Source organism: Haliotis rufescens, unplaced genomic scaffold (assembly GCF_023055435.1).
Source record: "Haliotis rufescens isolate VD_foot unplaced genomic scaffold, xgHalRufe1.0.p SCAF_85, whole genome shotgun sequence".
Lineage (NCBI taxonomy): Eukaryota > Metazoa > Mollusca > Gastropoda > Lepetellida > Haliotidae > Haliotis > Haliotis rufescens.
The window spans coordinates 994,601-1,017,849 of NW_025964378.1; the positions used below are offsets into that span (position 1 = coordinate 994,601).

Sequence of the window (23,249 nt, forward strand, 5' to 3'; positions counted from 1 at the left end):
CCACAAGCAGCAGCTCCATCTGGATGATACTTGGTAAAAATCACCATACTCATATTATCTGACAATGTTTATATATATCATAACAATCACAAATATCATTAATACAACAATCAAACAAAATCAGATTTGGAAAAACTTCAAATGAGATTTAAGAATGAGAAATTGCTCAGGCAATCCAATAATGCACTAAAACAACTGATGCTCGGGAGACCTGTTTAAATGAGAATCTCAAACTTTTTTCACATCTACATGCATGGTATGTAAGACATACATACTGAAAATTCATTTTACTGGTAAACAGTTATATCTGCAGGGCAACTAATAAATGTGACACCAGAGATATAAAAATCTAAATGTCCTTACACCAATGTAAACAATACATCTGTGCCTCTAAGAACAAGAATATGTTTTGCTCAAAATAAATCACATTAAATAATTCTTCCATGTATCTGCGTAAAATACGCATCAGAAAAACAAATACGCAGTAAAATAAAATCGAAGCGTATCAAATACATAACAAACATTACATATACACTACAAAAATAGAACTTGTGTGTATCATCAAAATATTGTGGAGTAACCCTGCGTATTCGATTATCAAATCAGCAACTTATTTTGAAATTATTATGACAGTTACATCATGATCATTTGCCATCACACTTTCTTGTGAAAGTATCGTGGTATTTTTTAATCCTATAAAGCTCTCCAACCAACACGACACCAGTTTGCAGGGACTAGATGAATAGTGTTTTTGAATATTAACTTAAATACCCACATGTGTTAAAACTAGAAATTTGAATACCCAGATAGAATTACTGATATCCAATGATTTTAAAATGCATGGGTAAAATACACACAACACCAAAAGCTTATCTGGAGCTCTGAATACATAGGTTGTCTGCCGACTAGATCATTCACAGTTCAATTACAACAGCCTGTAAGAAGGCTGACCTGTAAGCGTCCAGTTCTTCTTTACTCCGTACTGATGTAGGCCATCAGGCAATGGTACATTATCAATACAGTATGCAGCCCATTCCAGTTACAATGTAACTCTGCAACCAGCTTGCAGATCATATTACAATAGGTTTCCTAACATTCATTGCATGGTAGATAAAGGTAGCTAAATATCGTAAAACTGTTTCATTTGAGGTGAGACATGAGTATATTAAATTTTCAGTGATGATGGACATATATTTCTGGAGTAACTACATTTGGCGAAGATCTTTATACACATTGCAGACTAACAGAAAATGGTATCTTGACATAGCCCAGATTACAATCCTTGCATGGTCGATGTTCTCAAGAAGCATCCAATTACAAATATGACCTTACATATACCTATATTCTACAGGATTGTAATTGGGTGCGACTATTAGATAAGGTAGATATTTGATGGTCAGCACCATGGAAATATTCTGCTAATTGGAACTAAAATTTTCTTCAGACAGATTCTGTTTAGACCACAGTCTATTTTAGACATTAATGCAGATATTAGCCCAAAGTGCAGATATTAGACCTCATTAAAGATAAGAGACTACAGTCCTAATATTAGACCATCAAACAGATATCAGCAGACTATAGTGCAGATATAAGGACTATAATGCAGCTATAACACTTTAGTGCAAATATATGAGACCATAGTGCAGATATTAGACCATGGTGCCGATATTAGACCATGGTGCCGATATTAGACCATGGTGCCGATATTAGACCATAGTGCCGTTATTAGACAAAAGTGCAGATATTAGACAAAAGTGCAGGTATAAGAGACTACAGTGCAGATATGAGACTACAGTGCAGATATTAGACCATAGTGCAGATATAAGACCAGTAGGAAATCAGGAAGTATTTTGCCACGTCCATGGAGGAACATAAAGCTTCATCTTCTTTAATGATCCATCATCACAAAAGAATTTCTGTTTCATGACATCTAACTAAAAACATGTTGACAAGATTTTCACTTATGCACCTCATTTTCCTGGACTCCTAAATCGGCAGACCAAGCAAAATCTTGACTTATGACAATCTTCAAAAGCAAAGTTCTGACAACATTTTCTGCACCAGGACATCTCTGTTGAACACACCTTCCTTTATAATGTCTGACAGGGTTGCGTCGACAATGTCAGCATAGGTGACCTCGATGTTGGGAAGACAGAAGCAGACCTTGCCTCTAGAGCAGGTTCTACAGACCACAGCTGGGCTGAGGTCGTCGGCATACAGCGCCAACACATTACCAGGTGATGTGGATGAAGTCTTCAGTTGAAGTCCATCCAGGGGTAGGGAAAAGTGGGATGCTGGTTCACTGGTCGTCTGTACCGAGATCACAGTGTTGTCAGTCTGTAGTTGGATGATTGGGTCAGACTGAGATCCTGGGATATAGAGAATCATGAAATTATACGTTTTGAAGAAAATAATATCGTTCAAGTTCATTGCGATATTTCATTTTTCAAAATGAGTAAGAATTTGAGAATTCATGAAACTATATGTCTTTGAGACCATCCTGAAAAATCAATGACATCTTGACAGTTTCAGCCTTGTGTCTCTTTAAGAGATGTCGGAAATATATTTTACAATAATTGGATGAATGAAATCATGTATGGCTTAGAGATAACAATCTCCTGCTAACTTGAGCTAATAGCTTCTAAACACATGCTCATATCAATCAGTAAGTATTAATACCAGTAGACAGGCAACACAAGGAGATATCTTTTCTATAAGGTCATAGACCCATGAAGATCCAGAGTAGAATAGGTCTTCAGCAACCCATGCTTGCCACAAAAGGCGACTACGCTTGTCATAAGAGGCTACTAACAGGATAGGGTGGTCAGGCTCGCTGACTTGGTTGATGCATGTCATCATATCCCAATTGTGTGGATCAATGCTCATGATGTCAGTCACTGGATTGTCAGGTCCAGACTCAATTATTTACAGACCGCCGTCTTAGAGCTGGAATATTGCTGAATGCAGCTTTATCAACAAACAAACTATGAGGTCATATCTGGGAAAGTTTTTGTGTGTGAATCTGCCAAAGCAGAATTAAAAAAATAAGAAAAGAAGGTCCAACTAATTTGCAAAGATTACCTTGGCAACACTCCTGCAGGAGTTTCTGGACCAGGACACACCCTCCAGCCACACCCAGGACGGACCCTCCAGCCAACAGAAGTTCCTTCAGCAGGTGCCCCAGCTTGACAAGCGCCGGGGTCAAGACCAAACTGCCCCCCTGGTCTCCTGTATGCTTGTCCAGTTTCACATCGCCCACTGCAACCAGAGTATGTTCTGGAGGCTGGCCTCCTGGAAGTGTACACTGCCGTGTGTCCAGGTGGGCTACACACACGCTGGTCAGGTCAGTGAGAGATGTGAGAGTCTGGTAGAGCCGTCCTGCACTCGCACTGTCCAGTTCCTCTCCCTCCAACACACAAATTGTCCGAGAAGGTGCTGGGCGAACTGACATTTGTCGACTTGTTCCACTGACTGTGTCGCCATTTTTGTCTAGAATGATGTAAATGATAATAATAATCATGCAGCTAAATGGCTTATCCAGCATTAACTAAAAGAGAGTGAGCGAGTAAGTGAGTTAGGCTTATCGCCGCTTTTAACAGTATTCCAGTTATATCACGGTGTGTCAGCTTAATGTGGGAGGAAAGCCCGTAGTGATGCAGGTCTCTGACGTTTATCACTTCGGTAAAACCCACAGGCACAGGTATGGTGCTGAAAACCTAGAAACATAATCGGGGCGAACCGGGATTCACACCCACAATCATAGGTTTCTGGCGTGCCCAAGGGACGCAACTCTGCACAGCGAATCGCGGGGCCTTAGATGACTGGGCCACCCGTACCCCCTAACTAAAAGAGAGAAGGACTGAATCTGGGAAGAGTGAATATCAAAGCAATATCAAGGCTTGGGAAGGTGGGGGGCACCTGAAATGGGCTATACACTATGTGTAAATGTGGGGCATTGTTTGTTTGTTTCATTTGATGTTTAACACCGCACTCAGGAATATTCCAGGTATATGCACAGGAAGGGTTGGGAAATATGGGGTTGACTACTCTGACCCCAGTGGTATACTCATATCGCATCTAATATATAGACCTAGTAAGTGCTAGAAAAACCAATAAGGTTTAAAAAAACATCAGGGTATGGGCGGCCCAGGGCTCTAAGTCACTAAGCTGCAGGAACACTTTCAAAGTCATTTTCTACCCGACATACTTACCTCTGACTTCAATGTTCCAGTTTTCCAGTACGTTCATATACGTTCCATCGGACGATTTGCCATCCTGTAGAACCACTACACCATCTGATGGTTTATACAGGAGATGGTCTAAAAACATCTCCCGAAGACCAGACTGCGTCTCTGTCAGGTTCTTCTCCAAGCTGTTACAAATGTATGCTAGAGTTGTCTCCCTTGACAGAGGGACGCCATTTCTTTCACATCTTACGCTTGTAGCAATAGAGCACAAATCAGTGTTTCTCCTGCAATCTGCGTTCAGGTTTAGACCAATTCCCATGACATACAGACGGGTGTCCATTTCTACAAAGGAAGATAAAAATATAATTTTAATAAAATGATGTAAGTTAAAGAAAATGTCAATTATTCAGAGATAAATTGTATCATTACTAGGTGTGGAAGTTTTTTCAGTATTTTATAAGTTATAGTCAGGTTTCTTTTATTAATAACAATAATATTACATTGCTGGGGACATCAAATACTGATATGGATTTGATCAAGTGTGTGAGTTGATTTTTTACACCGCTCTAAACAGTATTCCAGTTACATCACGGTGTGTCAGCTTGATGTGGGAGGAAAGCCCAAAGTTTTGCAGATCTCAGACGTTTACCACTTCGGTGAAACCCACGAGAAAGGTTATGGTGCTGACAAACCTAGAAACATAATAGGGCAAACCGGGTTTCGAACTAACGATCAAAGTTTTCTGGCATGCTCAAGGGACGCAACTCTGCACAGCAAGTTACAGCTCTTAGACGAATGGACCACCAGTGGCCACCGGAATGGATTGGAAACCAAGCAGGCAGTAATAAAACTGAGAGATATGCCGATGGTTTGTATGTTCTTCAGAGCTCCTCTAAGATTGTCTTTCAATATAAATACAATGATGTAAAGCAATATCACACAAGCAAAGTCACAATGTATTCAGTTAATATTTATGATACCCGGAGCTGATTAAACATATATACCTTAATTCTAGTTTATGAACATATTCTGCAGACTTGTGGACTGAGGTTTTAAGATCAACATGTCAAATTAAAAATTCAAATTATTATCTACTAGAAGGAGAACAGATGCACCTGGTCCAATGCTAAATAAATTGAACAAGTTTGCTTCCCCTACTCTTTTATATAATGTGCATCCTTATCCGGGGTTAGTGAGTGAATCTGGACCTATTCCGCCTCAGTGTAGGTCCACTTGGGTCCTTTTCCATCCAGGGACCCCTAAAAGGGCATTGGGGCCTTACCCTTCCTGTGACGTCAACGAGAAGACCTAACCAAGAATACAAGTAAATACATCAGTGTGCAAATAAGCGCCTGCCTGGTAGCCCGTGGCTACTTTCTTTTCCTTCTGGCTAGTGAAATGCAATTGAGGTAGCCAAACTTGCTAGCTTAATTTTTTTCTCATAAATTATCTTGTGAGTGAGTGAGTGAGATTTTACACCGCCTTTAGCAATATTCCAGCAATATCACGGCGGGGGACACCACAAATGGGCTTCACACATTGTACCCATGTCGGGGATCGAACCCGGGTCTTCGGCGTGACGAGCGAACAATTTAACCACTAGGCTACCTGACCGCCACTTTCTTGTAAGTGAGTGAGTGAGTGAGTTGGGTTTAACGCCGCTTTTAACAGTATGCCAGTTAATGAGGGAGGAAAGCCCGAAATGATGCAGGTCTCAGACATTTACCACTTCGGTGAAACTCACGAGCACGAAACAGTAGTGCAAGTTAATAGTGAAAACAAATATTTTCATCCATTGCGCCACACTTGACACTGCCAACGGTAAATCATCAGTGTGCCAGGTATTTGGCCATCCTGTCTATGAAAAAGAATGCTTACGCACCACAGATAAGACCACATGCAAGTGTTGTGATACATATCGGATCATGAGTAAGGTATCGTGATACGTACTGGATTCACAGTTGGTGTATCGTCACAGCCCTACTTAAAACACAAGAACGATAATATTATTGGTTGTTATTTTCTTGAGAGGTATCCGAAAGCATCATATTGTCATAAGTGTCTCGTGGCTATTGCCCTGAATAATTAATTGATATTGACTCAGACTGAAGTCGAAAATAATTTTTTCTTCTTCTGCAACCAGATTTGGATGGGTAAATAGATGGCTTCTTCAAACTGAAATCGGCTTGTAAGAGATTATGTTGTTTGTTTGTTGTTTAACGCCGCACTCAGAAATATTCCAGCTATATGATGACGGTCTGTAATAATCGAGTCTGGACCAGACAATCCAGTGATTGACATGGGTAGCTAGTCCAGCTGGCTGGTGTTGTTGAAAAGGTATTTCAATCACTGATATGCATGACATAAAAGGACAAAATTTACCATATGGTTCTACCATCACCCCACATAGTTTGTGACCTCGAAGCCAGAGGTCATTCGGCCATTTTGTGTAGATTCCCACCACGCCTTGCTCCACTAAAGCCTCTCGTACAGACAGACAGGCAGCCACTTCCATTGTGAAGACTCCCTCAAAACTCTGTACACAGAACAGCTCTATTGAATTTATGAACCAAACCTTCAAGGCTTGCCTAATTTCCTTACTGGTACCCATTTTACACTGGCTTGTACTTGCACACTTTCAATTTTATGTGCGAGTGCAGTATAATGATGTTATAAACAATGTTTGAGAATATACAGCACCAACTTTTGTTAAATGACTTGTTTTGTTTGTTTGTTGTTTAGCGACGCACTCAGCAATATTCCATCTATATGATGGCCGTCTGTAAATAATCGAATCTGGACCAGACAATCCAGTGATTGACATCATGAGCATCGATCCACGCAATTGGGATACGATGACATGCATCAACCAAGTCAGTTGACCACCTGATCCCGTTATTCGCCTTTTACGGCAAGCATGGGTTGCTGAAGACCTATTCTACCCCGGATCTTCACGGGTATCAGCATTTTCTTAATTCAGCATGACAACCCAACCATAACACTGAACTCCACCCTTGCCACATCACTCGCTAATTCCAAAGACATTGTTAAGTTTGTCAAAGAATGGAGATACTGGTTTTCAAGTAGGAGATAAACATACTGTGTTTTCAATGGGAAGAAAGGTTACCTGTAGATTTAACCCTGCTAAAATGAATTTGGAACCGAATGCGCAGCAAATAGATTGAGTGAAGCGGCATGGATTGAGGCCAGTGTTTTTTGAGTAGGTTGTCGATTTGAATTACAGATTCACCGACAACAGCCTTTAAACAAAATATGGCGCTGTATATGCTCAGGCAGTTTGTTTACACCATAATACTTCACTCAAACACGTGACAGGCATTAATCTGAAGTGTCCGGAACAAGTGTTATGTTCCTGGACACAGTGGTTGATTCATGGGTACACAACAGCTTCGCAGAAAGCGTTAAAGTTGGCATGCAGCACGTGCTTCTTGCTGGATGAGCGTAAAATGCACATGCTCTTGACAGTGTATTTCAGTTGGCTTCTGGCGTTCATATGTGCAAGTAGTAAATGGATATCTCTCTCTAAGTTACAAAATAGTGAACTAGAATAGTACAGAAATAGAATGGAATAGAATAGAATAGAAATAGTTGAGAGAGTTTCCCATTTACATTGTTAACATACGCTAATCAATGGCAACATCACTTTAAGTTTCAAATCCATTTCATTTTATCTTATTACATTTTCATTGATCATTAGATTACAGGGGAATTTCATGTTTAGTTGATTGCAAGGTAAGTTCATGTTTAGTTATACAAGTCCGTGGTTAATCTGAGTTTAGTCTTTCACTGCGAACCAGGCATTGACAGCATATAAGCACAGCAACCTGGAAAGCTAACATGAGGTGGACACCCCTGAAGAAAACTAAGCAAGCTTTGCAAGGCTTTCGTCACTGTCGTATACAGAAAGCACCAAATTCCAAACTCTCTGTTGTCCCCAAAACTTAAAATACATTCTCTTTGTTGATTGCTATTGTGTTTCCTGCACGAAATGTATTGCCACGCAACTTTTGAATTTTGTAGTAACCGCAACTTTGCATTTTGTAGGTATAATTATTTAAATACACCTACTGACAATGACTGAAAAAAGTACTATTCTAGGAATATTAGCTTCCGCCATGATGTGGCTGTCAAACCAGCTGTTACAATCAGAGGGGGTTTATCGTGATTTAATAGCCCCTGATTGACCAATCCGAATCGAGTAAGTTTCATATTCATGGTAGAATGTAAAACTATATTCCCTAAATTTAACATTTGAAACCTCACACTGAACACATTTAGTTTTAGCATGGTTAAATCTACAGATAACCTAGCTCTTCATTGAATACATTTTATGCTTACCTCTTAATTATTGTATTGAGGAAAACTTACATTTTTGTTCGGGTTATCACATAAGACAATTGATGTGTATATATTTCCTTCAGAATCTGCATTCCATCTTCTGTTTCTGGATCCACGAGCCTTGGTTTGTACGTCTGCCATCACGACACTGCCATGGCTACCAGGTCCTGGAACAACACAGGTCACTTTGACATTTTGGGTGTCTTTTTCGAGCTTGTTTATAAATCAGTGAGTAGCATTGGGCACCGGGGCCTATTCTGCCACATAATCCCCAAGAATCAGACACTGTGGACCTATTTTTTAAACTCTGCAAACCCTGGGATAGATAAACATTTTGATAGACAAAACATGATTTTGATAGACAAAACATGGGTACAATACATGAGAGACAAGCATGGGGTACTGGGGACCTGTTCTGCCCTGGAATCTCCACACAGACAAACATGGGGTACTGGGGACCTGTTCTGCCCTGGAATCTCCACACAGACAAGCATGGGGTACTGGGGACCTGTTCTGCCCTGGAATCTCTACACAGACAAGCATGGGGTACTGGGGACCTGTTCTGCCCTGGAATCTCCACACAGACAAACATGGGGTACTGGGGACCTGTTCTGCCCTGGAATCTCTACACAGACAAACATGGGGTACTGGGGACCTGTTCTGCCCTGGAATCTCTACACAGACAAACATGGGGTACTGGGGACCGGTTCTGCCCTGGAATCTCCACACAGACAAACATGGGGTACTGGGGACCTGTTCTGCCCTGGAATCTCCACACAGACAAGCATGGGGTACTGGGGACCTGTTCTGCCCTGGAATCTCCACACAGACAAGCATGGGGTACTGGGGACCAATTCTGCTCTGGAATCCCAAAAGAGAGACAAGAATGGGATAATTGAGTCTGGACTATACATTCCAGTTATTGATATTATGAGAAACATTTTTTTCTGCCCTGGAATCCCCATCAAATTTCTTCATCATTTTCATTCAATGCTCTTTTATAATTCTAAGATTACCTTTAACACACAGATCTTTTGCATCATCCATCGTAGATGAAGTTGACTTCAGATAGATGATATGCCTTCCAATATCAGCTGTTTTCAGCTGTCTTTCAAAGGCATCCTTATCGAATGACCCCATCCTGGTTTGCAGGATTTACTCAGATATCTTCACAGTGCAATCAATGTTATGTTGATCTGAAATAAGAGAGATTGTACAGAATCCTCTTAGGGCCATTTACCTATATATATTTTTCTTGATTTTTCTTGTGTGTCTGTGTGCCTGTGTGTGTGTGTGAGTGTGTGTGTGTGAGTGTGTCTGTGTGTGTGTGTCTGTCTGTGTCTGTCTGTCTGTCTGTGTGTGTGTCTGTCTGTGTGTGTGTCTGTGTGTGTGTGTGTGTGTTTGTCTGGATGGGTACTAATGTCCCAACAGAAAATGACGAAGCACTTAAACAGGAGGAAACCTTTGCAGTACAAAATAAACTGAGCAGAGTTTATCCCAGTGGGGTATTCTCGACTTGCCCAACACTAAAGGGGATTAAGGGTAATCCTTTTTTCACAAGCAGCAGGGGTCATGTCAAACAAACACGACACACTGGAGAATGTCAAACCAAGAGGGGATGAGCCAAACTCAGCCATGTTTATTGTAAATGATATACTGAACATCATAGTTTAAAATTCAAACACTATTTTATTTTCATGAATGAAAACCTGGAAAGGTCAACAGGCATAAATTATATACATATTTAAATAGTATTATTTTGCTCTAATAAGCATGATGAGGTAGTAAACAATTTTTTACAGAACTTAATCATTTTGGTATAAAACATTTAACTCTTTTAAGTGATTTGTTGGGCAAAATAATAATGGACAGATTCAATAATCTTTATATTTAATACATCTGTCAGTACATGGAAAGAGGATATTCCCATAGTTGTCATGGTAACTGTAACGGGAGAATCATTTCCTAGACATTGTAATTTACTACTAATAAAACATAAATGTATGTAAATGTAATATTTACTTAATACATACTTATAATGTATTTCATGTGTTTTCCATTGCGTTCAGGTTAATGCAGTCAATATTAGTTAAGAAATATACGTCTTGTTTCATCCAGTTTGGGGCATACAGCGATGTCTATAAACCACATAAAGTTCACATAAGAAATGACTTTCACTTTGTGTGAGTTCATTGGATTCATCAATCACTCAAATCAAACATACACCTACACTTACCCAGATTCATCAATCACTCAAATCAAACATACACCTACACTTACCCAGATTCATCAATCACTCACGTCAAACATACAGTCATACACCTCAACTTACTCAGATCCATCATTATAGACCTGTGGCCGTGTTATCCTATATTGCATTAGGTTCCTGACAACCTCAGGTGAACCTTGTAACCAGCTCATCTTGGAAACTCAGGTGAACCTTGTAACCAGCTCACCTTGGAAACTCAGGTGAACCTTGTAACCAGCTCACCTTGGAAACTCAGGTGAACCTTGTAACCAGCTCACCTTGGAAACTCAGGTGAACCTTGTAACCAGCTCATCTTGGAAACTCAGGTGAACCTTGTAACCAGCTCACCTTGGAAACTCAGGTGAACCTTGTAACCAGCTCACCTTGGAAACTCAGGTGAACCTTGTAACCAGCTCACCTTGGAAACTCAGGTGAACCTTGTAACCAGCTCATCTTGGAAACTCAGGTGAACCTTGTAACCAGCTCATCTTGGAAACTCAGGTGAACCTTGTAACCAGCTCACCTTGGAAACTCAGGTGAACCTTGTAACCAGCTCACCTTGGAAACTCAGGTGAACCTTGTAACCAGCTCACCTTGGAAACTCAGGTGAACCTTGTAACCAGCTCATCTTGGAAACTCAGGTTACTTTGTAACCAGCTCATCTTGGAAACTCAGGTGAACCTTGTAACCAGTTACCTTGGAAACTCAGGTGTTGAAGCTGGTCTCTTCGAAACCTTTTTGAAATGGGTCACTTCTGAACCAGCTTTGAGGTTTTACATTTCAATTGTAATACCTAGGTTTTACAAATACTGTATTATAAACTTGCCTCTTGATATGAACACAATTGTTTTTGATGATTAGTCAAAAGTCATAAAATTTTTTTGCATGAAAATTCCATTACGTGAATCAAACCTGCAACTTCAAATATTGTGTTAAGTTTGGTAACCCACTGTTTTCCCACTGAGCTACTAGAGAAGGTGATGAGAAGTTGTACAATATAACATGTCATGGGTCCAGCTGTTCCATGCTGCACCTAATTTCTTTTTCACACGCTTTGATCGAATTCCTTTAATACCACGACACACTGTATTGTTTCACTCTACAGAATGTCAATGTTTTCTTATTTTTTCTGGTATTTCTAGCATTTAGACGGTTCATAAGTTGGATAAAACACATGTCCTCGGTATTGGTTGAAAATGTAAGACCTTGAGCTCAGGAAAAGACTTCGATTATACGTAGGCGTGTTTTATCCTACACATCAGTCTCATCAAACATACATTTACTTGCCTCGTCACGATATGGTTGAAATATTGCCGATGTGACGTAAATCATTTACTCACTCACTCACTACATTTACTTGCTGTAGAGATAGGTTATTACATTAGATATTAAGTTTGTTTTGTTTGTTTGTTTGTTTGTTGTTTAACGCCGCACTCAGCAATATTCCAGCTATATGACGGCGGTCTGTAAATAATCGAGTCTAGACCAGACAATCAAGTGATTGACATCATAAGCATCGATCCATGCAATTAGGATCGATGACATGCATCAACCAAGTCAGCGAGCCTGACCACCCGATCCCATTAGTCGCCTTTTACGACAAGCATAGTCGCCTGTTACGGCAAGCATGGGTTGCTGAAGACCTATTCTACCCCGGATCTTTACGGATCAGATATTAAGTTGATAATATATTTACGTTAGAGTTTAACAATAAAGTCATACTGAATTGAAGAGATAATCAATAACTCACTGAAGTGTGAGTTCATCTACAATCATACATATATATACACGATACATCATATTTCCAATCAAACAAATTAGAAATGAACTACACAATACATCCTATTTGGAATTATAACAAGAATTTGCCATTAACATGGCTATATCCCCCGCCCCTGTTGCAGAATTTATGACATAATTAAATCTAAACAAACCCTAACCTTTTTTACTGAGGTGGAACTTGTCATGGAAATTTTTTAAAAAAGAAGAGTTTGGAACCTAAGTCCATCTTGTTGCCATTGAAACGTAAAAAATAAAAATTTCTGACAAAAGGCACCAGTTCAGCATGTACTTGACAGACCTGCAAAGTTTCATGAAACCATATTGAACGGTTTATGAGTTATGCTCTGGAAACGTGACGGACGGAGGTACGCATGGACGGAGCCCGTTTCTATATCCCCCGCCAACTTTGTTGGGCGGGGGATAATAAACCAGAAATCATCCATATCTACCACATACAATACATGATCAACTAACCTCAGTTGTCCATGAATATCTCATAAGTCCCTCCAAGTCCTCACATGAGAAACAACGACAAAAGAACTTTACAATAGATACAATGATGTCCTTCCTGCAGAAGAAAACTGGCTTTTAAAATGTATAAAATCCAAAGTTTGCAGTCAAGCTGTAGCCAGCTTGGGCTATCAAAGAGACGATAGACTGAGCTAGAGCATGCTGGGGCATCGGGTGCTTGGAAACAAAAGCATGTAGTGTGACAATTAGTGGAGGTTCAACTGATAGAAAGCTTACTTCATGTAACATGGCAATAGAATAAATGTCTAAGGTATAACATGCTAAAGTATAAAATGTAACTAATATTTACTTTATTCAAAAAGGATGATAACATGAGATTCTTATTGCTTAATTAATTATTAAACATGTTAAAGTACTTAACTAACTAAATGCAACAAGGTCATACAAGCTAATTAACTAAAGAACTAATCTTAATTAAACGATATATGCATATTAACAAATACTTGACCCTGTCACATATGCATCATTGGGATTGTATTTCATACTCAATCAATGAAGACATAATACTATTAACATGCAAACAAAGCTCTTTTTATCATCCTCTGAAAATTTAAAAACATGCAGTATGTCCAATGCAGGAATAATTCTAGTGAGTGAGTATGGTTTTACGCCGCTTTTAGCAATATTCCAGCAACATCACGGCAGGGGACACCAGAAATTGGCTTCACATATTGTACCATGTCGGGAATCGAACCCTGGTCTTCGGCGTGACGAGCAAACACTTTAACCACAAGGCTACCTGGGATAATTCTGGGGTGGGGCCTTGTGCTTTTAGCCCCCAAATTTGAAAAAAGGCCCACATTTTCAAATACAATGCGGAATTTTAACATAGTGCTATATGGGCGACCTTCTGAAAAATTTGAATTTTTCACATAAAGGCCCATGTCAGAAATTTCCTAGAGTGAACCCTGCCAATGGCATGTGCAAAGGTGTCTTTTCACTAAAATGAGTTGCTGTGGCGGACATTTTCTATTTATCAAACTGAAAAGTTTTGTTCATTGTAGACAGTGTAGTCTATCATGTGAAAATTATATTGACATTTGGAAAGAGAAGAGATTAACAGTTTCAGTGCTAACAAGACCATCTTCCCGAGGCAAGAGAGTTAACTGACTTTAAAAGTCCAGTTTCCACCCTTGCTGAACTAGGCTGGAATTCCTGGGCTCGATCGTAGCGCCACCAGTGGCTATTACGAGTTATGTCCTTTCTATGCCTCTCCTATTGACCAATCAGATTCAACCTCTCGTATCACCTGCATTTGCTTCAAACAAAACGGTGGCCCCCAGACAAGACGATCTGATCGATAATCAAGATCTATATTGTGATAAAACGAGTCTTACATCGCGAAGTGCATCAAATCACGTGAGCACCTTGATTAAAAACATGAAAAGATTTAGAAAATATCTGTTGACAACGAGTTAGCGGTGCACATGCTTTGCAAATCCTGCAGTCGACCGAAATCTGCATGACACTTTACAAACCGGATTTTGATTTCAGTGCGCGATTTTGATTTGACTATGCATAGACCCGTTAGTCTAGCCAAAATGTAACTACATAATACCAGCCTAGTTCAGCAAGGGTGGAAACTGGACTTTTATAGTCAGTTAACTCACTTGCCTCAGAAAGATGTAACAAGACAGAAGGACGAAGACCCATAACTTGAGCTCACATTGATAATATAGTCATTGGGAAGTTATTTTAACGATGCCATTACGATTTAACCATGTCATTAGATCTAAAACACAAGGAATATGTACAGATAACTGTAGTCTGTCTCACAGTCTCTGAACACATTTTCCCTTCCACCCATCGCTGACTGTAATAACTGTAACTCTATAGCCTTAAAAGAAGCAAGTCCAGATTTTTCAAAGGTGAATCTCCCATCTCACGGAGTCTCCATTTCAATCAAAATATACCTGCATATTTCCATCAAAATAATATACTGTATTCGACATAATAAGCACCCTGCTCTAATAAGCGCCCACAGCGATTTTTGCTAATATATTGGCCAGAGAATCCCAATTAGCACCTCTTTTAATTGATCAATGTACACAAGACTTATTTATTCGTGTATAATACGCACTTGTGTGTTATATACACCCCATATCATGGGCAATTGAATTCTGGAAAAATATATCTGTCGTGTCTAATATACACAGACTTTTCTTTTGTACTATTTCAGGCTGTCAGCATAAACCACGAAATTTATGATCTTTTAACTCTTTTTTTCACCACAATCTTATTCTAATAAGAGCCCCCTATTTCTAATTTTGAGAGCGCCCTGGGCGCTTATTATGTTGAATACGGTATTATACAGACGTACTGCTCAAGATGCAACAAGTCAAATCCAACAAGTCCACAATTCATTTTTGATTTTAGCAGTTCATGTAACATTTGGGGAAAACATGACCAGTCCCTTTCATGCTTGCACCTAGCAGAATAGTGGCTGTGTCAACCTAGTGTAAAACGGGCAGTCGGGTAGCCTAGTGGTTAAAGCGTTCGCTCCTCATGCCGAAGACCCGGGTTCGATTCCCGACATGGGTACAATGTGTGAAGCCCATTTCTGGTGTCCCCCGCCGTGATATTGCTGGAATATTGCTAAAAGCGGCGTAAAACCAAACTCACTCACTCACTAGTGTAAAACATGTGTTCCAGATCCGTAGTCAGCAGTTCAACTTGACTGAACAGTACGGGTTGTTGATAAACATCACATTATACTAGACTGATCAAATAAGATATCCAGTCAAGTTCCATTAATCCGACATGGTTGGTTGCATACGATTCTGTCGGATTAACAAGTATGTCGGATAAACGAAATTAAGTAGTATAAATGTTTGTGATAAAAAATCGGACAACTACACGATAGATAACGATACAAACACTATTTGTTCATTAATTGTTTATTGTAAAGCAAGTTTATCTCTGCAGCCGTTGTAATATGCAGCTACCAGCCGACTCGTCTTGCATCAAAACACGGGCTGTGTACTCGCGGGCAGATGACCACAGAGTACGCTGATCACTGTGTTGGATTAACAAGACTGATTAATGAATGATTTCGGTAATACATTGCAAATTAGGTGTGTCTGAGTCAGAGTGCGAGACTGTCGGATTAACGGGTCTAAATAGCACTGATTGTCGGGTTAACGAGACTTGACTGTATTTGATATGGTGTGTCCTTTGATCCATTGGGTTAGTCTCAAAGTTAGGATACCCCCAATTCTACCCTTAGCCCTTGGATCCTTTTCCGTTTAAGGTCCCGAGTCATTAGGTCATTAGGGTTAGCTACCCCTTTCCAATCAAATATGCCTTCACAATCCTAAGGGTTGGGCACCACTTGCAAATCAAATACCCCTTTATGATTCTTAGGGTCAGTGTGAGTTAGGGTATGGGTTAGCTATCTCTTATAACAAAGTAATCAAACACTATTTGATACGGAAGCCTTTTAGGGCCATTTGTTTTTTATTTTTTTATTGAAATTTCAAGATACTATATGTTGAAATTTCAAGATACTAACTTGAAATTTCAAGATACAGAATTTTAATTTCAAGATACTAAGTTGAAATTTCAAGATACAGAATTTTAATTTCAAGATACTAAGTTGAAATTTCAAGATACATACTAAGTTGAAATTTCAACTTAGTATCTAGAAATTTCAACTTAGTATCTAGAAATTTCAGAATTGAGGAAACTAGAATTTGTATCAAGTTTTGAGTCTTAAGGAGAAAATGGCTACTGCCCATGTGCATTAAGGTAAGCAATCAGGTGCTGATGACTTGGTAAGCGAGCACTAATTATTTGTGATAGTACCTCAGGAAACATAGTAAAGTGTTGACTAATTGGATCAATTCATTAGCCAAGCATTGCTTCAAGCTGGCACCGTGAATTCGATCCTCCATACGGCGCTTCTAGAAATACGAAAAAGTGCACCCAGTAAAGTGCACTACTCCTAAACTTTACCAGTTTCCACATGACAGATTCGAGTGAGTATGTTTTTACTCTGCTTTTATCAATATTCCAGCAATATCACGGCGGAGGACACCAGAAATTGGCTTCACAGAACCATGAGGGAATCGAATCCAGGCCTTCGGTGTGATGAGCTAACGATTTAACCACACGTACTGCCCGACAGATAAAGAAATTAGATCTTATAGCAAGTTCATGACATCAGAAACAAATGATTAGAAAATATTTCTGAGGTCCCACAATAAAGGGCTGTAGTTGTATACCTGAAATGAAGTCAGTGGTCATGGAGAAAATGGCCCCAAGCAATTTGGAGGTCCAAACAGTTTGCATTGGTACTTAAAATTGTCTTTGTGATTTATTGCACATGTGTCAACAAGACAGGTAGGCTGTTCATTCACTAACATTTTACACTAAACAAGCCGATGAGTGAAGCGAAGAAAACACCTGAACTAGACCATCTGCATATTCATGGCGACTAATGAGGTAACGGAAGTTACGTAGTCCGCACATTTTTTCCCGCTCTGTGCCCAGAATCTATTGGGAGATCATAAGGCCATAATGCCAAACTTAGAAATACGTTCTTCACTATTAACCAAAAGATAAATACATACTTTGGGCATACTAGGAGTGCTTTTTATATATTTATTGTTGACTTTTAACATTTTTCCATTTTGTGACAAATAATTGTCATCCAATTTTTTTTAAACAATCTTAAAATATCATTTCTGATATTTTGATGTTGACTTATAAAAATATTTTTCTCTTACTTTTCGGTAAATATGCATTGAATACCTATTGCTGATAACACATTTAGATTTTTACTTGTGCTGTCTTTGCACTTGTCTGGACAAATCACTGATGTCTGGCATGATCATACCAAGTGGTTGGTAGAATTATGTCCTCTTTTTGTCCAATTCGGACCTCCATACACAACTTTTCTCTGTACCGCGATACGATGGAGTTCTCTCCCTTGTCAAACAGAGCGCCAAGCTCCTCACAGCGATAGTCACGCCGGAGTTCGAGCGATAGTACGTTCCCGAGAGTGAAACGAAGGTGTCACGCGCTGGGAAGGAGCTTGACAGAGCGCGAGGCCCGGCATTTACACGGAGCTACTGATGTAAATAATGAACTTTTGTCAGTAAAATATGCATTGTTTGATAACATGAATGATAACTGATACAGAGAACACGAATAAACATAAAGGTTAGTGAGTGCATTTTGTTCCGTTTAGCGTACATGACAAGTACCGCGATACCCCGAGGTTGCAGGCTACAGTGTACACGTACTGTAGGCTACACGAGGCCAAGTTTGTTACATAACGGCAATGAATCAGGTATCTGGGTGAGGGGACATGTAATCAGAACTTACACTCAATTAAAGTCTGTAGTGTTTGTAGTTACCAAGATCATAATGTCAACCGATCTTCGAAAAGGCCTACAGAAAACAGCTGAAAGCGAAAGCGAAACAACGACGTTGTTTACATGGTTTATGTAAACTACGGACTGATTTTTTCCTGGATAAAGGTTAATATAAAAATCAATCGGTATTCTAAAAGCTATGTGAGATTTAATATTTACTTTTAATTTGAATGCGTAATAGGAGACAGAAATGATACACCGGTAGTTCGGAAGCCCGTTTGAGTTTACGGAATATAGAACATCTCAGTTCGTTTTTGTTTACCGGATGTAATCATTTCGGTTACTTCAAAATAATTGCGGGAAAGTGAATGTCAGCATTTTCCGCCACTGATATCTGTACAAACGTCGTTGAAAAGGTTCAGTTGGTGATTATCAGAGTAACACACTTGTACTATTGATTCAATGTTGTCAATTACGTAGCACTGTAATTTGACTAAATATATATACGACTTAGATGCATGGTAGGACAGTACAGTCAAGACATCGACCCTACGAAGGACCCCTTCGCGGCTCTCGGCTGGACTGATCCGTGGCGGATTCTCAGATCTAAGACAGATTCCACAAATATAGGGCAGATTTTGGCGTATACCACTGTCAGATTCCAAACATTGACTCAGATCTTTCGCAGATTATCATATAATATTAAGAACTGGCAATTTAAAAAGCGTTAAAGGCCTATAGATTCGTATACATTGTGACGGACATTCAATGATCAATGTTGTGAATTGTTGGGATTGTTTTTATCATTTCATCTTTGGAACAGCATCGTCAGTGCAGGGATTGCATATCAGTACTTTTCTTGAAAACGTCGACCAAAGTTTCATCTTAGAATTAAATTTCTAAATCATAATTAAGCCCCATCTTCTGTTTTGCCGGTGTTGACAAAATCCTGAATATTTTCACTTTCAGTCTTCCCCACTTTGGATTTACAGTCTTCATGTGAATAATTTCTTGAATTTTTGTAAAATCATTCTGAAATGATTTGGCATTAGGGTCTTTTGGTTCTGCTTTCTTCCTCTGCTGACATGAACCCGCCATAAAAAAACCCCTTAATTTTCCATGGTGTCCAGCTCCATCTTATCCAACTAACTGCTGTCTGTCGGTAATGGACGTTAAACTTATCTGACGACACCACGGACAAGGAGTCGTGACGTCATCTCAAGCATGTCATCATATAACAATTGAACAGATTGCCCGTTCACGAATACTACTTCATCATCTTCATCACTGCAAACATGAATTCATATAACAATGAGAATCTGCCGTGGATCGGTTAATCAGCCAAGGATTAGATTCCTGCCACATTTCTACATATATATTATACTTAGATTATTATTATTGTTATTTGTTATTGTTATTATTATTATTATCTAAGAAAGATAAAATTTGGTTATTTCCTCCACATTAACATTAGTTAAAGTAATATTAGGTTAACACACTGATACAGTCAAAATACTGTTCAAAGTGTCAATAAACCAACTTACTGATATATTCAGTTTGTGTGCATGTATGAAAATTTGGAATCCAAACAAATACGTACGAAGTGCTGATTTGAATCCTGAATTGGCCGATATTATTCTTGGTCTGCAAGCACAATACTCAATAGGCCTAGCTTGCTGGTTTTAATGCATCACTTCAGACTTTCATCATAGCGCCAAGTACATTATGTTAAGCCATGATATGACTTAAATAAGGCATCATTACGCTTGACTGTTACCATTCTTACACTTATTACTGATGTTATGTCTGACACAGAAGTACCAAGGATGGACAAGAGGAAAGGAAAGGGGGGTAACAATGGACCAACCCCAAAAAAGAAATCCAGGTGACTACTTTTATATGTTTGTTGCAGCCTGTGCCTCATCACTCCAATCTGCTCCAAATGACCTTAGTATTTCCCAACTGAGAGACCCGTGATAATCGGGGTAGGGTGGGTCTTCAGCAAACCATGTTTACAGACCTCTTTTCTCCAACGGTTTCTCAATAGTTTCTACAGATTTTTAATTAAAAAAACTACAAATTAAGTGAAAAAAAATACGGATTTTAGAATATCATATAAATTGAGTTCTTAAAGGGCAAGTTCACACGGAAATTAACCTATTTTTCTTGTACTTTTTCCACATTAAAAGTGTTAACCTAGAAGCGTCATAGACAAAAATATAAAAATATCACAATTAATTAACATATTTTTCGCATTAAAACGATTTATATTTTTCACATTTACCAAGTGTTCTATTTCCACAACAAAAACACCATGGCTTATGCCCCTTGCAATATGACGTCATTGGTGCCAATTGATAAACATTATGACGTCATCATGCTTTGTTAGAGCCGCTTCACGTGGTGTAGGTCTAGGTGTGTGATTCTAGCGTCTCAGATGCCAGCCAGCATAGTGTTATGCTGAGTCACCACTGCGCCGGAGTGTGTCGTAGGCCATGTTGGTTTAACGCAAACTGGTACTTGATATCTTTTGCGTTGAGAATAGACAGGAACCAAGTTGAATTGGCACCAATTACGTCATAATCTAAGGGGGATAACTCAGGCCTGTTTAGCTCGAAAAACGAAGGCCTCATAAGTTCATAACGGCATATCATTTTCACACTATTGTGAGCTTCCTACTTTCACTGTGAAAAAAAATGAGTGTATATTTTCAAACACAGATACTAATTAATTCTAAAATTGCGTTTTGTTTAGAAAAAGAAAGAAAGTGATTTTTGCGCGTACACTTCCCCTTTAACTCACATACATAACTTTATCGAAATAAAGTTTCAAATTGGTATCAATCATTGTTTGTTTTACCATGGGTGGCGCTATCTTTGAACCAAGTGCACTTGATGGAAATAAACCTGTTGCATTAGTGGTAATACATATCGAGCAGTTGCTCAGAATGGTCAAACAAAAAGTTGAAGACCTTGGTCTGTCGATGTCAACTAAGACGAAGGTGTAAACACTTCATGTTAATTTAACACAGCGGTGACCATGTCTTTCTTCCTCAAAGAGGGACCCGTCATTTGTTCTTTGTAGACCTGTGAAGACACGGGGTGGAATAGGTCTTCAGCAACCCATGCTTGCCCTGAAAGGCGACTAATGGGATCGGGTGGTCAAGCACGCAGACTTGGTTGATGCATGTCAATGCAATTGCATGGATCGATGCTCATGATATTAATCACTGGATTGTCTGGTCCAGACTCGATTATTTACAGACCACCGTCATATAGCTGGAATATTGCAGAGTACGGCGTTGAACAACAAACCAAACTGAGAAAATAGAACTTTCAATGTTCATTGAATATCATTGTTATGTCAGCAGCAGTAGAAACTAATATTTTTAGTCCACTAGACCTTATAATGATAACATATAGCAAACCCCTTAAAAACGGCAAATTTCTGCTTGTCCTTATGATACCTTAACTATTGGGCAGTTTGGCAAGGACTACAGGACTAGTGCCAATTTCTAATGTTGGTCAGTGCAGCAAAAATAATTTCCTTGGGGTGAACAGTGGACCAGTCATCTGAGGCACCGCTATTTGATCTATGGAGTTGCCTCCCTTATTATTAGGATTGTACCCATAGAATCCTTTGATTGGGACTCCCCCTGATTATGATAATGAGGATTATTGTTTTGCCTCCAAGCCCATGCTCACGTGTCCATGAGTGGTAAACGTCTATCACCTGCAACACTTTCATCCTTAATTAGCTGACATGATGTGTGACATATTGAATTACTCTCAAACATGCCCAATGATGTATTAACTTGATGCATGTGTTGCTGAGGTACTAATATCTTGTATGACGTCAGGTTCGAGGAGGAGGATGACCCGTCCCAGTTTGAAGCGGACCTGGCAATGATGGAGGACTTTGAGAATGACATGATGGATGACGAAGCTGCTGGAGGTAAGTTAACGGTTCCAGGCATGTATCCAGGCATTCTCAGAGGCTGATATTTGGCACCAGATCTACAACAAATTCTGTAATAATTCCTTAATTGGAAGACAAATATCCCATAATTATTTCATAAGGTTTCATAACTGACCTACACTGATAAAATATGACTTCTTTATGTGTCAGGGGTCAGATATCATCATCATGTAGGGTCACAATGGTGGCTCAGTCGTCTAAGGCGCCACAATTCACAGAGTTGCATCGCTTGGGCATGCTGGAAACCTATGATTGTGGGTTGAATCCGGTTTGCCACGATTATGTTTCTAGGTTTGTCAGCACCATACCCGGGCTGGAAACCCATGATTGTGGGTTGAATCCAGTTTGCCACGATTATGTTTCTAGGTTTGTCAGCACCATACCAGGCTTGTCGGTTTCACCAACAAGGGCGGATCCAGCATTTGTAAAAGGGAGGGGTCCAAAATATCAACATTCTCCCTCAGATAATTTTACTGCCTAAAACATTCTACATTTGGTTGTCAAAAGGGTTGGGGGGGGTCAGGACCCCCCTGGACACTCCCTTTGGATCTGCCTATGACCAAAGCGGTAATGACTAAGACATGCGTTGCTTCAGGCTTTCCTCCCACATTAAGCTGACATGCCGTGATATAACCATGATAACTGGAGCACTGTTCAAAGTGGCGTTATAGCCAACTTACTCACTCAGTCATGATCGTGTATCATATTGCTGCTTTAATAGAAAAAAACATACCCCCACAATGACAGTCGATTCATGTTATTATTGTTATTATTTATGTATTTGCCAAGTTATGTTAAATTAGTTATCTGAGGTTTGGCGGTAGAAAACAAATAATCATCGATGAA

The 23,249-nt window shown here is 39.5% G+C and overlaps 2 protein-coding genes across 11 annotated transcripts in view; one reads left to right on the forward strand and one right to left on the reverse strand.

Annotated features, from left to right (window-relative positions):
* Window positions 1-54: 54 nt before the first annotated feature.
* On the reverse strand, window positions 55-18,563 carry LOC124146911. 6 transcript variants are annotated; one of them, XM_048390166.1, is made up of 9 exons: window positions 17,890-17,928; window positions 13,051-13,144; window positions 10,444-10,445; window positions 9,563-9,742; window positions 8,577-8,713; window positions 6,570-6,723; window positions 4,212-4,529; window positions 3,082-3,489; window positions 55-2,369 (listed from the first exon to the last, which is right to left on the reverse strand). In XM_048390166.1, exons 4-9 carry the CDS (start codon window positions 9,684-9,686, stop codon window positions 2,029-2,031), a joined length of 1,482 nt encoding a protein of 493 aa, XP_048246123.1. In that variant the 5' UTR covers window positions 9,687-9,742; window positions 10,444-10,445; window positions 13,051-13,144; window positions 17,890-17,928; the 3' UTR covers window positions 55-2,028. The 6 variants fall into 6 exon arrangements, with proteins under 6 accessions (XP_048246123.1, XP_048246120.1, XP_048246121.1 ...); XM_048390163.1 differs by lacking the exons at window positions 10,444-10,445; window positions 17,890-17,928 and adding an exon at window positions 18,468-18,551; XM_048390164.1 differs by lacking the exons at window positions 10,444-10,445; window positions 17,890-17,928 and adding an exon at window positions 17,945-17,983.
* Window positions 18,095-23,249, forward strand: part of LOC124146912 (DNA polymerase delta catalytic subunit-like) — a 42,024-nt gene continuing 36,869 nt past the window's right edge. For 2 of the 5 annotated variants that reach the window (XR_007219498.1, XM_046517469.2), the window contains exons 1-3: window positions 18,145-18,270; window positions 20,241-20,310; window positions 22,285-22,379. Coding sequence is in view for 4 of the 5 variants with exons in the window: in XM_046517469.2 (XP_046373425.2) it covers window positions 18,234-18,270; window positions 20,241-20,310; window positions 22,285-22,379 (202 nt within the window). In the remaining variant the exon portion in view is untranslated. Of the gene's footprint in view, window positions 18,271-18,758; window positions 18,851-20,240; window positions 20,311-22,284; window positions 22,380-23,249 lie in introns of those variants that run through there. The other 3 variants (XM_048390161.1, XM_048390160.1, XM_048390162.1) reach the window with 3 other exon arrangements.

Coding starts and splice junctions, on each gene's coding strand:
- LOC124146911 (XM_046517468.2), bottom strand. CDS start 9,686: ATGGGGTCATTCGATAAGGATGCCTTTGAAAGACAGCTGAAAACAGCT. Junction 3,490..4,211: donor CTGGAACATTGAAGTCAGAG/GTAAGTATGTCG, acceptor ACATCATTCTAG/ACAAAAATGGCGACACAGTC. Junction 2,370..3,081: donor CCTGCAGGAGTGTTGCCAAG/GTAATCTTTGCA, acceptor TCTATATCCCAG/GATCTCAGTCTGACCCAATC.